The following is a 16,350-nucleotide window of genomic DNA, read 5'->3' as shown; positions in this document are numbered from 1 at the left end:
CACTATCAATAAGACTCTCAGAAGGGAGCTATGCACGATCAATAAGACTCTCAGAAGGCTAACTATTCACGATCAATAAGACTCTCAGAAGGCGAGCTATGCACAATCAATAAAAACTCTCAGAAGGCGAGCTATGCACGATCAATAAAACTCTCAGAAGGCGAGCTATGCACGATCAATAAAACTCTCAGAAGGCGAGCTATGCAGATCAATAAAACTCTCATAAGGCGACCTATGCGCTATCAATAAGATTCTCATAAGGCGAGCTATGCACGATCAATAAAACTCTCAGAAGGCGACCTATGCGCTATCAATAAGATTCTCATAAGGCGAGCTATGCACGATCAATAAAACTCTCAGACGGCGAGCTATGCACGATCAACAAAACTCTCAGAAGGTAAGCTATGCACAATCAATAAAAGTCTCAGAAGGCGAGCTATGCACGATCAATAAAACTCTTGGAAGGGGAGCTATGCACGATCAATAAAACTCTCAGAAGGGGAGCTATGCACGATCAATAAAACTCTCAGAAGGGAGCTATGCATGATCAATAAGACTCTCAGAAGACGAGCTATGCATGATCAATAAGACTCTCAGAAGGCGAGCTATGCATGATCAATAAGACTCTCAGAAGACGAGCTATGCATGATCAATAAGACTCTCAGAAGGCGAGCTATGCATGATCAATAAGACTCTCAGAAGACGAGCTATGCATGATCAATAAGACTCTCAGAAGGCGAGCTATGCATGATCAATAAGACTCTCAGAAGGCGAGCTATGCACAATCAATAAAACTCTCAGAAGGCGAGCTATGCACAATCAATAAAACTCTCAGAAGGGGAGCTATGCACAATCAATAAAAATACTCTCAGAACGCGAGCTATGCACTATCAATAAAACTCTCAGAAGGGAGCTATGCACGATCAATAAGACTCTCAGAAGGCGAGCTATGCACAATCAACAAGACCCTCAGAAGGCGAGCTATGCACGATCAATAAAACTCTCAGAAGGCGAGCTATGCACAATCAATAAAACTCTCAGAAGGTGAGCTATGCACAATCAATAAAACTCTCAGAAGGCGAGCTATGCACGATCAATAAAACTCTCAGAAGGTGAGCTATGCACAATCAATAAGACTCTTAGAAGGCTAACTATGCACTATCAATAAGACTCTCAGAAGGCTAATTTTGCACTATCAATAAGACTCTTAAAAGGTCAGCTATGCACAATCAATAAAACTCTCAGAAGGCAAGGCTATGCGCTATCAATAAAACTCTCAGAAGGGAGCTATGCACTATCAATAAGATTCTCAAAAGCCGAGCTATGCACGATCAATAAATCTCTCAGAAGGGGAGCTATGCATGATCAATAAGACTCTCAGAAGGCGAGCTAGGCACAATCAATAAAACCCAAAGAAGGCGAGCTATGCACAATCAATAAAACTCTCAGGCGAGCTATGCACTATCAATAAAACTCTCAGAAGGCGAGCTATGCACAATCAATAAAACTCTCAGAAGGCGAGCTTAGCACAATCAATAAAACTCTCAGGCAAGCTATGCACTATCAATAAAACTCTCAGAAGGCGAGCTTAGCACAATCAATAAAACTCTCAGAAGACGAGCTATGCAAGATCAATAAAACTCTCAAAAGGCAAGCTATGCACGATCAATAAGACTCTCAGAAGACAAGCTATGCACTATCAATAAAACTCTCAGAAGGCGAGCTATGCACGATCAATAAGACTCTCAGAAGACAAGCTATGCACAATCAATAAGATTCTCAGAAGGCGAGCTATGCACGATCAATAAATCTCTCAGAAGGCGAGCTATGCACGATCAATAAATCTCTCAGAAGGGGAGCTATGCATGATCAATAAGACTCTCAGAAGGCGAGCTATGCACAATCAATAAAACCCAAAGAAGGCGAGCTATGCACAATCAATAAAACTCTCAGGCGAGCTATGCACTATCAATAAAACTCTCAGAAGGCGAGCTATGCACAATCAATAAAACTCTCAGAAGACGAGCTATGCAAGATCAATAAAACTCTCAGAAGGCGAGCTATGCACAATCAATAAAACTCTCAGAAGACGAGCTATGCAAGATCAATAAAACTCTCAAAAGGCGAGCTATGCACGATCAATAAAACTCTCAGAAGACGAGCTATGCACAATCAATAAAAAACTCTCAGAAGGCTAGCTATGCACAATCAATAAAACTCCCAGAAGGCGAGCTATGCACAATCAATAAAACTCTCAGGTGAGCTATGCACTATCAATAAGACTCTCAGAAGGCGAGCTATGCACAATCAATAAAACTCTCAGAAGACGAGCTATGCACGATCAATAAAACTCTCAGAAGGTGAGCTATGCACAATCAATAAGACAACTCCCAGATTGCGAGCTATGCACTATCAATAAGACTCTCAGAAGGCAAGCTATGCACAATCAATAAAACTCTCAGAAGGCGAGCTATGCACGATCAATAAGACTCTCAAATGGCGAGCTATGCACAATCAATAAAAAAACTCTCAGAAGGCGAGCTATGCACGATCAATAAAAAACTCTCAGAAGACGAGCTATGCACAATCAATGAAACTCTCAGAAGACGAGCTATGCAAGATCAATAAAACTCTCAAAAGGCGAGCTATGAACGATCAATAAAACTCTCAGAATGCAAGCTATGCACAATCAATAAAAAAACTCTCAGAACGCGAGCTATGCACTATCAATAAAACTCTCAGAAGGGAGCTATGCACTATCAATAAAACTCTCAGAAGACGAGCTATGCACAATCAATAAAACTCTCAGAAGACGAGCTATGCAAGATCAATAAAACTCTCAAAAGGCGAGCTATGCACGATCAATAAAACTCTCAGAAGGCGAGCTATGCACGATCAATAAAACTCTCAGAAGGGAGCTATGCACGATCAATAAAACTCTCAGAAGGGAGCTATGAACAATCAATAAAACTCTCAGAAGGGAGCTATGCACGATCAATAAAACTCTCAGAAGGGAGCTATGCACGATCAATAAAACTCTCAGAAGGGAGCTATGCACGATCAATAAAACTCTCAGAAGGCGAGCTATGAACGATCAATAAAACTCTCAGAAGGGAGCTATGCACGATCAATAAAACTCTCAGAAGGGAGCTATGCACGATCAATAAAACTCTCAGAAGGCGAGCTATGCACGATCAATAAAACTCTCAGAAGGGAGCTATGCACGATCAATAAAACTCTCAGAAGGGAGCTATGAACAATCAATAAGACTCTCAGAAGGGGAGCTATGCACAATCAACAAGGCTCTCAGAACGCGAGCTATGCACGATGAATAAAACTCTCAGAAGGCAAGCTATGCACAATCAATAAGACTCTTAGAAGGCTAACTATGCACTATCAATAAGACTCTTAAAAGGTGAGCTATGCACAATCAACAAGACTCTGAAAATGTGAGCTATGCACGATCAATAAAACTCTCAGAAGGAAAGGCTATGCACGATCAATAAGGCTCTCAGAAGGCGAGCTATGCACAATCAATAAAAAACTCTCAGAAGGCGAGCTATGCACGATCAATAAAACTCTCAGAAGGCGAGCTATGCACGATCAATAAAACTCTCAGAAGACGAGCTATGAACGATCAATAAAACTCTCAGAAGGCGAGCTATGCACGATCAATAAAACTCTCCGACGGTGAGCTATGCACGATCAATAAAACTCTCAGAAGGCGACCTATGCGCTATCAATAAGATTCTCATAAGGCGAGCTATGCACGATTAATAAAACTCTCAGACGGCGAGCTATGCACGATCAACAAAACTCTCAGAAGGTGAGCTATGCACAATCAATAAAAGTCTCAGAAGGCGAGCTATGCACAATCAATAAAACTCTCAGAAGGCGAGCTATGCACTATCAATAAGATTCTCCGAAGGCGAGCTATGCACGATCAATAAAACTCTCATAAGGAGAAGTATGCACGATCAATAAATCTCTCAGAAGCTGAGCTATGCACAATCAATAAAACTATCAGAAGGGGAGCTATGCACGATCAATAAAACTTTCAGAAGGGGAGCTATGCACAATCAATAAAACTCTCAGCAGGGGAGCTATGCACAATCAATAAAACTCTCAGAACGCGAGCTATGCACTATCAATAAAACTCTCAGAAGGCGAGCTATGCTCGATCAGTAAAACTCTCAGAAGGGGAGCTATGCACGATCAATAAAACTCTCAGAAGCCGAGCTATGCACGATCAATAAAACTCTCAGAAGCCGAGCTATGCACAATCAATAAAACTCTCAGAAGGCGAGCTATGCACAATCAATAAAACTCTCAGAAGGTGAGCTATGCACAATCAATAAAACTCTCAGCAGGGGAGCTATGCACAATCAATAAAACTCTCAGAAGGTGAGCTATGCACAATCAATAAAACTCTCAGCAGGGGAGCTATGCACAATCAATAAAACTCTCAGAAGGGAGCTATGCACAATCAATAAAACTCTCAGAAGGGAGCTATGCACAATCAATAAAACTCTCAGAAGCCGAGCTATGAACAATCAATAAGACTCTCAGAAGGCGAGCTATGCACGATCAATAAAACTCTCAGAAGGCTAACTATGCACAATCAATAAAACTCTCAGAAGGGGAGCTATGCGCTATCAATAAGATTCTCAGAAGGGGAGCTATGCACAATCAATAAAACTCTCAGAAGGCGAGCTATGCACAATCAATAAAACTCTCAGAAGGCGAGCTATGCACGATCAATAAACTCCCAAAAGGCGAGCTAGGCACGATCAATAAGAATCTCAGAAGGCGAGCTATGCACGATCAATAAATCTCTCAGAAGGCGAGCTATGCCCAATCAATAAGACTCTCATAAGGCGAGCTATGCACGATCAATAAGACTCTCAGAAGGCGAGCTATGCACGATCAATAAAACTCTCAGAAGGGGAGCTATGCACAATCAATAAGACTCTCAGAAGGGGAGCTATGCACAATCAATAAGACTCTCAGAAGGCGAGCTATGCATGATCAATAAAACTCTCAGAAGGCGAGCTATGCACAATCAATAAGACTCTCAGAAGGAGAAGTATGCACAATCAATAAAACTCTCAGAAGGCGAGCTATGCGCAATCAATAAAACTCTCAGAAGGCGAGCTATGCACAATCAATAAAACTCTCAGAAGGGGAGCTATGCACAATCAATAACACTCAGAAGGCGAGCTATGCACAATCAATAAGACTCTCAGAAGGCGAGCTATGCACAATCAATAAGACTCTCAGAAGGCTAGCTATGCACAATCAATAAGACTCTCAGAAGGCGAGCTATGCACAATCAATAAAACTCTCAGAAGGTGAGTTATGCACAATCAATAAGACTCTCAGAAAGCGAGCTATGCACAATCAATAAGACTCTCAGAAGGCGAGCTATGCACAATCAATAAAACTCTCAGAAGGAGAGCTATGCACAATCAATAAAACTCTCAGAAGGCGAGCTATGCACAATCAATAAAACTCTCAGAAGGGGAGTTATGCACAATCAATAAGACTCTCAGAAAGCGAGCTATGCACAATCAATAAAACTCTCAGAAGGGGAGCTATGCACGATCAATAAAACTCTCAGAAGGAGAGCTATGCACAATCAATAAAACTCTCAGAAGGCGAGCTATGCACAATCAATAAAACTCTCAGAAGGCGAGCTATGCACAATCAATAAGACTCTCAGAAAGCGAGCTATGCACAATCAATAAGACTCTCAGAAGGCGAGCTATGCACAATCAATAAAACTCTCAGAAGGGGAGCTATGCACGATCAATAAAACTCTCAGAAGGGGAGCTATGCACAATCAATAAAACTCTCAGAAGGCGAGCTATGCACAATCAATAAAACTCTCAGAAGGCGAGCTATGCACAATCAATAAGACTCTCAGAAAGCGAGCTATGCACAATCAATAAGACTCTCAGAAGGCGAGCTATGCACAATCAATAAAACTCTCAGAAGGAGAGCTATGCACAATCAATAAAACTCTCAGAAGGCGAGCTATGCACAATCAATAAATCTCTCAGAAGGTGAGCTATGCACGATCAATAAAACTCTCAGAAGGGGAGTTATGCACAATCAATAAGACTCTCAGAAAGCGAGCTATGCATGATCAATAAAACTCTCAGAAGGCGAGCTATGCACAATCAATAAATCTCTCAGAAGGTGAGCTATGCACGATCAATAAAACTCTCAGAAGGGGAGTTATGCACAATCAATAAGACTCTCAGAAGGCGAGCTATGCACGATCAATAAATCTCTCAGAAGGCGAGCTATGCACGATCAATAAAACTCGCAGAAGCTGAGCTATGCACAATCAATAAAACTCTCAGAAGGGGAGCTATGCACAATCAATAAAACTATCAGAAGCCGAGCTATGCACAATCAATAAGACTCTCAGAAGGCGAGCTATGCACTATCAATAAGATTCTCCGAAGGCGAGCTATGCACGATTAATAAAACTCTCAGACGGCGAGCTATGCACGATCAACAAAACTCTCAGAAGGTGAGCTATGCACAATCAATAAAAGTCTCAGAAGGCGAGCTATGCACAATCAATAAAACTCTCAGAAGGCGAGCTATGCACTATCAATAAGATTCTCCGAAGGCGAGCTATGCACGATCAATAAAACTCTCATAAGGAGAAGTATGCACGATCAATAAATCTCTCAGAAGCTGAGCTATGCACAATCAATAAAACTATCAGAAGGGGAGCTATGCACGATCAATAAAACTTTCAGAAGGGGAGCTATGCACAATCAATAAAACTCTCAGCAGGGGAGCTATGCACAATCAATAAAACTCTCAGAACGCGAGCTATGCACTATCAATAAAACTCTCAGAAGGCGAGCTATGCTCGATCAGTAAAACTCTCAGAAGGGGAGCTATGCACGATCAATAAAACTCTCAGAAGCCGAGCTATGCACGATCAATAAAACTCTCAGAAGCCGAGCTATGCACAATCAATAAAACTCTCAGAAGGCGAGCTATGCACAATCAATAAAACTCTCAGAAGGTGAGCTATGCACAATCAATAAAACTCTCAGCAGGGGAGCTATGCACAATCAATAAAACTCTCAGAAGGTGAGCTATGCACAATCAATAAAACTCTCAGCAGGGGAGCTATGCACAATCAATAAAACTCTCAGAAGGGAGCTATGCACAATCAATAAAACTCTCAGAAGGGAGCTATGCACAATCAATAAAACTCTCAGAAGCCGAGCTATGAACAATCAATAAGACTCTCAGAAGGCGAGCTATGCACGATCAATAAAACTCTCAGAAGGCTAACTATGCACAATCAATAAAACTCTCAGAAGGGGAGCTATGCGCTATCAATAAGATTCTCAGAAGGGGAGCTATGCACAATCAATAAAACTCTCAGAAGGCGAGCTATGCACAATCAATAAAACTCTCAGAAGGCGAGCTATGCACGATCAATAAACTCCCAAAAGGCGAGCTAGGCACGATCAATAAGAATCTCAGAAGGCGAGCTATGCACGATCAATAAATCTCTCAGAAGGCGAGCTATGCCCAATCAATAAGACTCTCAGAAGGCGAGCTATGCACGATCAATAAGACTCTCAGAAGGCGAGCTATGCACGATCAATAAAACTCTCAGAAGGGGAGCTATGCACAATCAATAAGACTCTCAGAAGGGGAGCTATGCACAATCAATAAGACTCTCAGAAGGCGAGCTATGCATGATCAATAAAACTCTCAGAAGGCGAGCTATGCACAATCAATAAGACTCTCAGAAGGAGAAGTATGCACAATCAATAAAACTCTCAGAAGGCGAGCTATGCACAATCAATAAAACTCTCAGAAGGCGAGCTATGCACAATCAATAAAACTCTCAGAAGGGGAGCTATGCACAATCAATAACACTCAGAAGGCGAGCTATGCACAATCAATAAGACTCTCAGAAGGCGAGCTATGCACAATCAATAAGACTCTCAGAAGGCTAGCTATGCACAATCAATAAGACTCTCAGAAGGCGAGCTATGCACAATCAATAAAACTCTCAGAAGGTGAGTTATGCACAATCAATAAGACTCTCAGAAAGCGAGCTATGCACAATCAATAAGACTCTCAGAAGGCGAGCTATGCACAATCAATAAAACTCTCAGAAGGAGAGCTATGCACAATCAATAAAACTCTCAGAAGGCGAGCTATGCACAATCAATAAAACTCTCAGAAGGGGAGTTATGCACAATCAATAAGACTCTCAGAAAGCGAGCTATGCACAATCAATAAAACTCTCAGAAGGGGAGCTATGCACGATCAATAAAACTCTCAGAAGGAGAGCTATGCACAATCAATAAAACTCTCAGAAGGCGAGCTATGCACAATCAATAAAACTCTCAGAAGGCGAGCTATGCACAATCAATAAGACTCTCAGAAGGCGAGCTATGCACAATCAATAAGACTCTCAGAAGGCGAGCTATGCACAATCAATAAAACTCTCAGAAGGGGAGCTATGCACGATCAATAAAACTCTCAGAAGGGGAGCTATGCACAATCAATAAAACTCTCAGAAGGCGAGCTATGCACAATCAATAAAACTCTCAGAAGGCGAGCTATGCACAATCAATAAGACTCTCAGAAAGCGAGCTATGCACAATCAATAAGACTCTCAGAAGGCGAGCTATGCACAATCAATAAAACTCTCAGAAGGAGAGCTATGCACAATCAATAAAACTCTCAGAAGGCGAGCTATGCACAATCAATAAATCTCTCAGAAGGTGAGCTATGCACGATCAATAAAACTCTCAGAAGGGGAGTTATGCACAATCAATAAGACTCTCAGAAAGCGAGCTATGCATGATCAATAAAACTCTCAGAAGGCGAGCTATGCACAATCAATAAATCTCTCAGAAGGTGAGCTATGCACGATCAATAAAACTCTCAGAAGGGGAGTTATGCACAATCAATAAGACTCTCAGAAGGCGAGCTATGCACGATCAATAAATCTCTCAGAAGGCGAGCTATGCACGATCAATAAAACTCTCAGAAGCTGAGCTATGCACAATCAATAAAACTCTCAGAAGGGGAGCTATGCACAATCAATAAAACTATCAGAAGCCGAGCTATGCACAATCAATAAGACTCTCAGAAGGAGAAGTATGCACGATCAATAAAACTCTCAGAAGGGGAGCTATGCACAATCAATAAAACTCTCAGAAGGTGAGCTATGCACAATCAATAAAACTCTCAGCAGGGGAGCTATGCACAATCAATAAAACTCTCAGAAGGGAGCTATGCACAATCAATAAAACTCTCAGAAGGGAGCTATGCACAATCAATAAAACTCTCAGAAGCCGAGCTATGCACAATCAATAAGACTCTCAGAAGGCGAGCTATGCACGATTAATAAAACTCTCAGAAGGCTAACTATGCACAATCAATAAAACTCTCAGAAGGGGAGCTATGCGCTATCAATAAGATTCTCAGAAGGGGAGCTATGCACAATCAATAAAACTCTCAGAAGGCGAGCTATGCACAATCAATAAAACTCTCAGAAGGCGAGCTATGCACGATCAATAAGACTCCCAAAAGGCGAGCTATGCACGATCAATAAGACTCTCAGAAGGCGAGCTATGCACGATCAATAAATCTCTCAGAAGGCGAGCTATACCCAATCAATAAGACTCTCAGAAGGCGAGCTATGCACGATCAATAAGACTCTCAGAAGGCGAGCTATGCACGATCAATAAAACTCTCAGAAGGGGAGCTATGCACAATCAATAAGACTCTCAGAAGGGGAGCTATGCACAATCAATAAGACTCTCAGAAGGCGAGCTATGCATGATCAATAAAACTCTCAGAAGGCGAGCTATGCACAATCAATAAGACTCTCAGAAGGAGAAGTATGCACAATCAATAAAACTCTCAGAAGGCGAGCTATGCGCAATCAATAAAACTCTCAGAAGGCGAGCTATGCACAATCAATAAAACTCTCAGAAGGGGAGCTATGCACAATCAATAACACTCAGAAGGCGAGCTATGCACAATCAATAAGACTCTCAGAAGGCGAGCTATGCACAATCAATAAAACTCTCAGAAGGCGAGCTATCCACAATCAATAAGAGTCTCAGAAGGGGAGCTATGCACAATCAATAAGACTCTCAGAAGGCGAGCTATGCACAATCAATAAAACTCTCAGAAGGTGAGTTATGCACAATCAATAAGACTCTCAGAAGGCGAGCTATGCACAATCAATAAAACTCTCAGAAGGAGAGCTATGCACGATCAATAAGACTCTCAGAAGGCGAGCTATGCACAATCAATAAAACTCTCAGAAGGAGAGCTATGCACGATCAATAAGACTCTCAGAAGGCGAGCTATGCACAATCAATAAAAGTCTCAGAAGGCGAGCTATGCACAATCAATTAGACTCTCAGAAGGCGAGCTATGCACAATCAATAAGACTCTCAGAAGGAGAAGTATGCACAATTGTTATAGAATGTTTTGCTAATGACTGCTCATTGCCTGAGATACAGAAAATTCAGTAAACAATACCTTGGGATGGAATTTTTAAGGATGGGATATGCCAGCACTTTTATGGATCTGCAGGTGATTATCTGTAACTTACCATCTATATTTTGTCCTCGTTGTGGCTGATCAAAAAAGCACGCTGACCAGCAACTGGTAACCAGAACACCAACAGCAAATAGAACAGCAAACAAATACTTCTGAAAGTATATGGAGAGGACAATGTGAGTTTGTTAAGGCCTATGTATGTGTGTTTTTATGTGTGTATGTGTGTGTGCGTATGTATGTATGTGTGAGTTTATGCGTGTGTTCATGTGTGTGTGTTTAGGTGTGCATTTGTATTAGAGTGTGCATGAGTATGTATTTATGTGTGCATGTGTATTTAAGTGTGCATGTGTATGTATCTATGTATGTATGTGTGCATGTGTATTTGTGTGTATATGCATGCGTGTGTATGTATGTGCGTATTTGTGTGTGTGTATGTATGTATGTGTGCATGTGTATTTGTGTGTATATGCATGCGTGTGTATGTATGTGTGTATTTGTGTGTGTGTATGTATGTATGTATGTATGTGTGTGCTTATGAGTGTGTTCATGTGTGTGTATGTATTTATGTGAGTATGTGTGCGCGCATCTATGTGTGTGTTTAGGTGTGTATGTGTGTGTAGTTGAGTGTGCATGAGTATGTATGTGTGCATGTGTATTTGAGTGTGCACGTGTATGTGTATTTGTGTGTATGTGCGTGCGTGTGTATGTATGTGTGTATTTGTGTGTGTGTGTGTATGTAATAAGTGTGTGTACATATGTGTGTGTGTGTGTATGTAATAAGTGTGTGTACATATGTGTGTGTGCCTGTATATATATATATCTCAAAAGTAACTGTTCTGCTCCATTCCTGAATCTGTTTAAACAGCTAATAACTACAAGTTCATCTTATCTAATCACAGACCATGTGCTGTTACTAAGTAGATAAAAACACACTTTATTTGGTTTTATAAAACAATACAATACAGGTAGCCCTCAATTTACGCCGGGGTTAGGTTCCAGAAGGAATGGTTGTAAATCAAAACCGTTGTAAATTGAAACCCAGTTTATAATGCAAGTCAATGGGAAGTGAGGGAGTTGGGTTCCAGGACCCTCCTAATACATTATTTTTAAAGCTTTGAAATGAAGACTTTAAATGCTAAAACCGCATTATAAACCTAATAAAAAAAATAACACAACACAGACTTCACTTGCATTTTTCTGCAAACAGTTCTTTCTATGCTTTCTAATTTGGAATGATTTATAGACAGGAAGATCTTGTTCCTTTGAAATCTGCTCAATAGCTCAGGTCTGGTTAAACTGATTAATTTCAGCTTGCTTGGATTGCTGCAACACAAGCGGACAGCTCCACCTACTGGCTATTTTAACAAATGCACTGCTTTTCAATAGCAGTCACATGACTGGGAAAAAAGGTTGTTATTCTGAAACGGTGTACCGTTGTAAAACGAGGGCCACCTGTATTACTGTGTACCACTAGTCCCATAGATCTACTCACTAGCTTCCGGTCTGGAGCAGAATGGTAACTTTTGTACAATTTATCATTGAGGCTAAAGTTTGGATAATTATTGTGAATAGTTTTTTTAATTTCAGTTTGAGAGATGCTGTGGATAGAAAGGTCTCAGCAGCCCCCCAGTCTCAGTGTATTTTGCTTTATTGACACCACTGAGAAGTGAAGTTGTAGTATGGTTTTATCCCAATTTCAACCATTTGAGTTGTAAATATTTCTGTGCAAATGTTTCTTTAATAGATATTTGCTTTGTTTTTGCATGAATGACCCAAATAGCGAATAACGTTTTTTTAAAAATTATATTTGATTATCACTTTAATTAATAAACAAATGGACTAATGTTTGTTGCTTACTTAAATGATTTATTAATTAAAGTGACAGTTATATTAATTTACCAATGAAAACTCTGCATAACAAAAGAAAATTGTTCTTTGAATCACTGATCTGAAAATGAAAGCATACCTAATTGCTTTTTATTAGCATACGACTACTGTATAGAGTGCTCTAAGTCAGTGATTATTAACCTTTTTTTGCCGTGGCACACTTATTTACATTAACAAATCCTGTGGCACACCACCATCCCAAAATTTAAAAAAAATCACACATTGTAGCCTATTACAGCACATATATATACACATACACACAAACAGACACATACTGTATGTAGTAGCCTAATACAGCATATATATATACACATACACACAAACACACACATACTGTATGTAGTAGCCTAATACAGCATATATATATACACATACACACACACACATACTGTATGTAGTAGCCTAATACAGTATATATACACATACATACACACAAACACACACATACTGTATGTAGTAGCCTAATACAGCACATATATATACACATACACACAAACACACACATACTGTATGTAGTAGCCTAATACAGTATATATACACATACATACACACAAACACACACATACTGTATGTAGTAGCCTAATACAGTATATATACACATACATACACACAAACACACACATACTGTATGTAGTAGCCTAATACAGCACATATATATACACATACACATACACACAAACACACACATACTGTATGTAGTAGCCTAATACAGCACATATATATACACATACACACAAACACACACACACATACTGTATGTAGTAGCCTAATACAGCATATATATATATACACATACACACAAACACACACATACTGTATGTAGTAGCCTAATACAGCATATATATATACACATACACACAAACACACACATACTGTATGTAGTAGCCTAATACAGCATATATATATACACATACACACAAACAGACACATACTGTATGTAGTAGCCTAATACAGCATATATATATATACACATACACACAAACACACACATACTGTATGTAGTAGCCTAATACAGCATATATATATACACATACACACAAACACACACATACTGTATGTAGTAGCCTAATACAGCATATATATATACACATACACACAAACACACACATACTGTATGTAGTAGCCTAATACAGCATATATATATATACACATACACACACATACTGTATGTAGTAGCCTAATACAGCACATATATATATACACATACACACAAACACACACATACTGTATGTAGTAGCCTAATACAGCACATATATACACATACACACAAACACACACCTACTGTATGTATATATATATATACACATACACACAAACACACACCTACTGTATGTAGTAGCCTAATACAGCACATATATATACACATACACACAAACACACACATACTGTATGTAGTAGCCTAATACAGCATATATATATACACATACACACAAACAGACACATACTGTATGTAGTAGCCTAATACAGCATATATATATACACATACACACAAACACACACATACTGTATGTAGTAGCCTAATACAGCATATATATATACACATACACACAAACACACACATACTGTATGTAGTAGCCTAATACAGCATATATATATACACATACACACAAACACACACATACTGTATGTAGTAGCCTAATACAGCATATATATATACACATACGCACAAACACACACATACTGTATGTAGTAGCCTAATACAGCATATATATATACACATACACACACATACTGTATGTAGTAGCCTAATACAGCACACATATATATACACATACACACAAACACACACATACTGTATGTAGTAGCCTAATACAGCACATATATATATACACATACACACAAACACACACCTACTGTATGTATATATATATATATATATATATACACATACACACAAACACACACCTACTGTATGTAGTAGCCTAATACAGCACATATATATATACACATACACACAAACACACACATACTGTATGTAGTAGCCTAATACAGCACATATATATACACATACACACAAACACACACCTACTGTATGTATATATATATATACACATACACACAAACACACACATACTGTATGTATTGTGCTGTTATGCCATGCCTCCTACAAACTACCCCTGCACTGGGAGTAAAAAATATGTCACACTGTTGTCAGTCTGCCGTGGCACACCTGAGGATCTCTCACGGCACACCTGAGGATCTCTCACGGCACACCTGAGGATCTCTCATGGCACACCTGAGAATCTCTCACAGCACACCTGAGGATCTCTCACAGCACACCTGAGGATCTCTCACTGCACACCTGAGGATCTCTCACGGCACACCTGAGGATCTCTCACTGCACACCTGAGGATCTCTCACGGCACACCTGAGGATCTCTCACAGCACACCTGAGGATCTCTCACGGCACACCTGAGGATCTCTCACTGCACACCTGAGGATCTCTCACGGCACACCTGAGGATCTCTCACAGCACACCTGAGGATCTCTCACAGCACACCTGAGGATCTCTCACGGCACACCTGAGGAACTCTCACAGCACACCTGAGGATCTCTCACAGCACACCTGAGGATCTCTCACAGCACACCTGAGGATCTCTCACGGCACACCTGAGGATCTCTCACAGCACACCTGAGGATCTCTCACAGCACACCTGAGGATCTCTCACGGCACACCTGAGGATCTCTCACAGCACACCTGAGGATCTCTCACAGCACACCTGAGGATCTCTCACAGCACACCTGAGGATCTCTCACGGCACACCTGAGGATCTCTCACTGCACACCTGAGGATCTCTCACAGCACACCTGAGGATCTCTCACAGCACACCCGAGGATCTCTCACAGCACACCTGAGGATCTCTCACAGCACACCTGAGGATCTCTCACGGCACACCTGAGGATCTCTCACTGCACACCTGAGGATCTCTCACAGCACACCTGAGGATCTCTCACAGCACACCTGAGGATCTCTCACAGCACACCTGAGGATCTCTCACAGCACACCTGAGGATCTCTCACGGCACACCTGAGGATCTCTCACAGCACACCTGAGGATCTCTCACGGCACACCTGAGGATCTCTCACAGCACACCTGAGGATATCTCACAGCACACCTGAGGATCTCTCACAGCACACCTGAGGATCTCTCACGGCACACCTGAGGATCTCTCACTGCACACCTGAGGATCTCTCACAGCACACCTGAGGATCTCTCACAGCACACCTGAGGATCTCTCACGGCACACCTGAGGATCTCTCACAGCACACCTGAGGATCTCTCACAGCACACCTGAGGATCTCTCACAGCACACCTGAGGATCTCTCACGGCACACTAGTGTGCCACGGCAGACTGGTTGAAAAACACTGCTCTAAGTAACATGTAAATGCCCAGAAGTGGTGAAAAGTACTACAAGAAGAAAGAAAAAGGGAGAGTGACAAATGTAAACACAAGGACAGACGGAGACAAAGGGAAGAGAGACAGAGAGAAATAAACTTACCATGTTGAGATACTCTTGGTCTCAGCAAGTGGTTTAACCAACCTGGAATAGGCTATTTAAACTAGGGAAATCTAGCAAAGCCTTTGGCTCACAAACAGTGCAAACACTCGGGATTACATTATTGCTACATTTCTATCCTACTTGTATTTGTCCATAGTGGGACTCTGAGTTAAACCATTGGTAAATATCAGTCACATGGAACATAGATTTATCTCACAGGAAATGTGCAAAAACAACTTAGAGGACGTATAGGGATAGAAAGGTCGCAGGGACAGTCAACACCAGAATTGTTATTGTTTAAAAGATAGATAATCCCTTTATTACCCAGTTTTGCATAACCATCTCTGTTATATTAATATACTTTTTACCTCTGTGATTACCTTG

The 16,350-nt window shown here is 40.7% G+C and overlaps 1 protein-coding gene across 1 annotated transcript in view; it reads right to left on the bottom strand.

Moving 5' to 3' along the window:
• Positions 1-16,113, bottom strand: part of LOC128639459 (beta-microseminoprotein) — a 32,957-nt gene extending 16,844 nt beyond the window's left edge. Inside the window, exons 1-2 of the mRNA XM_053691601.1 lie at positions 15,967-16,113; positions 10,631-10,730 (exon numbers count right to left, since the gene is read on the bottom strand). Of these exons, the coding sequence (XP_053547576.1) occupies positions 10,631-10,730; positions 15,967-15,969 (103 nt within the window). The 5' untranslated portion in view covers positions 15,970-16,113. The remainder of the gene's footprint in view (positions 1-10,630; positions 10,731-15,966) is intronic.
• Between the last annotated feature and the right edge of the window lie 237 nt (positions 16,114-16,350).

The sequence above is a fragment of the Bombina bombina genome, chromosome 9, assembly GCF_027579735.1.
Source record: "Bombina bombina isolate aBomBom1 chromosome 9, aBomBom1.pri, whole genome shotgun sequence".
In the NCBI taxonomy this organism is placed as follows: domain Eukaryota; kingdom Metazoa; phylum Chordata; class Amphibia; order Anura; family Bombinatoridae; genus Bombina; species Bombina bombina.
This window is presented reverse-complemented; position numbering and strand designations above follow the sequence as displayed.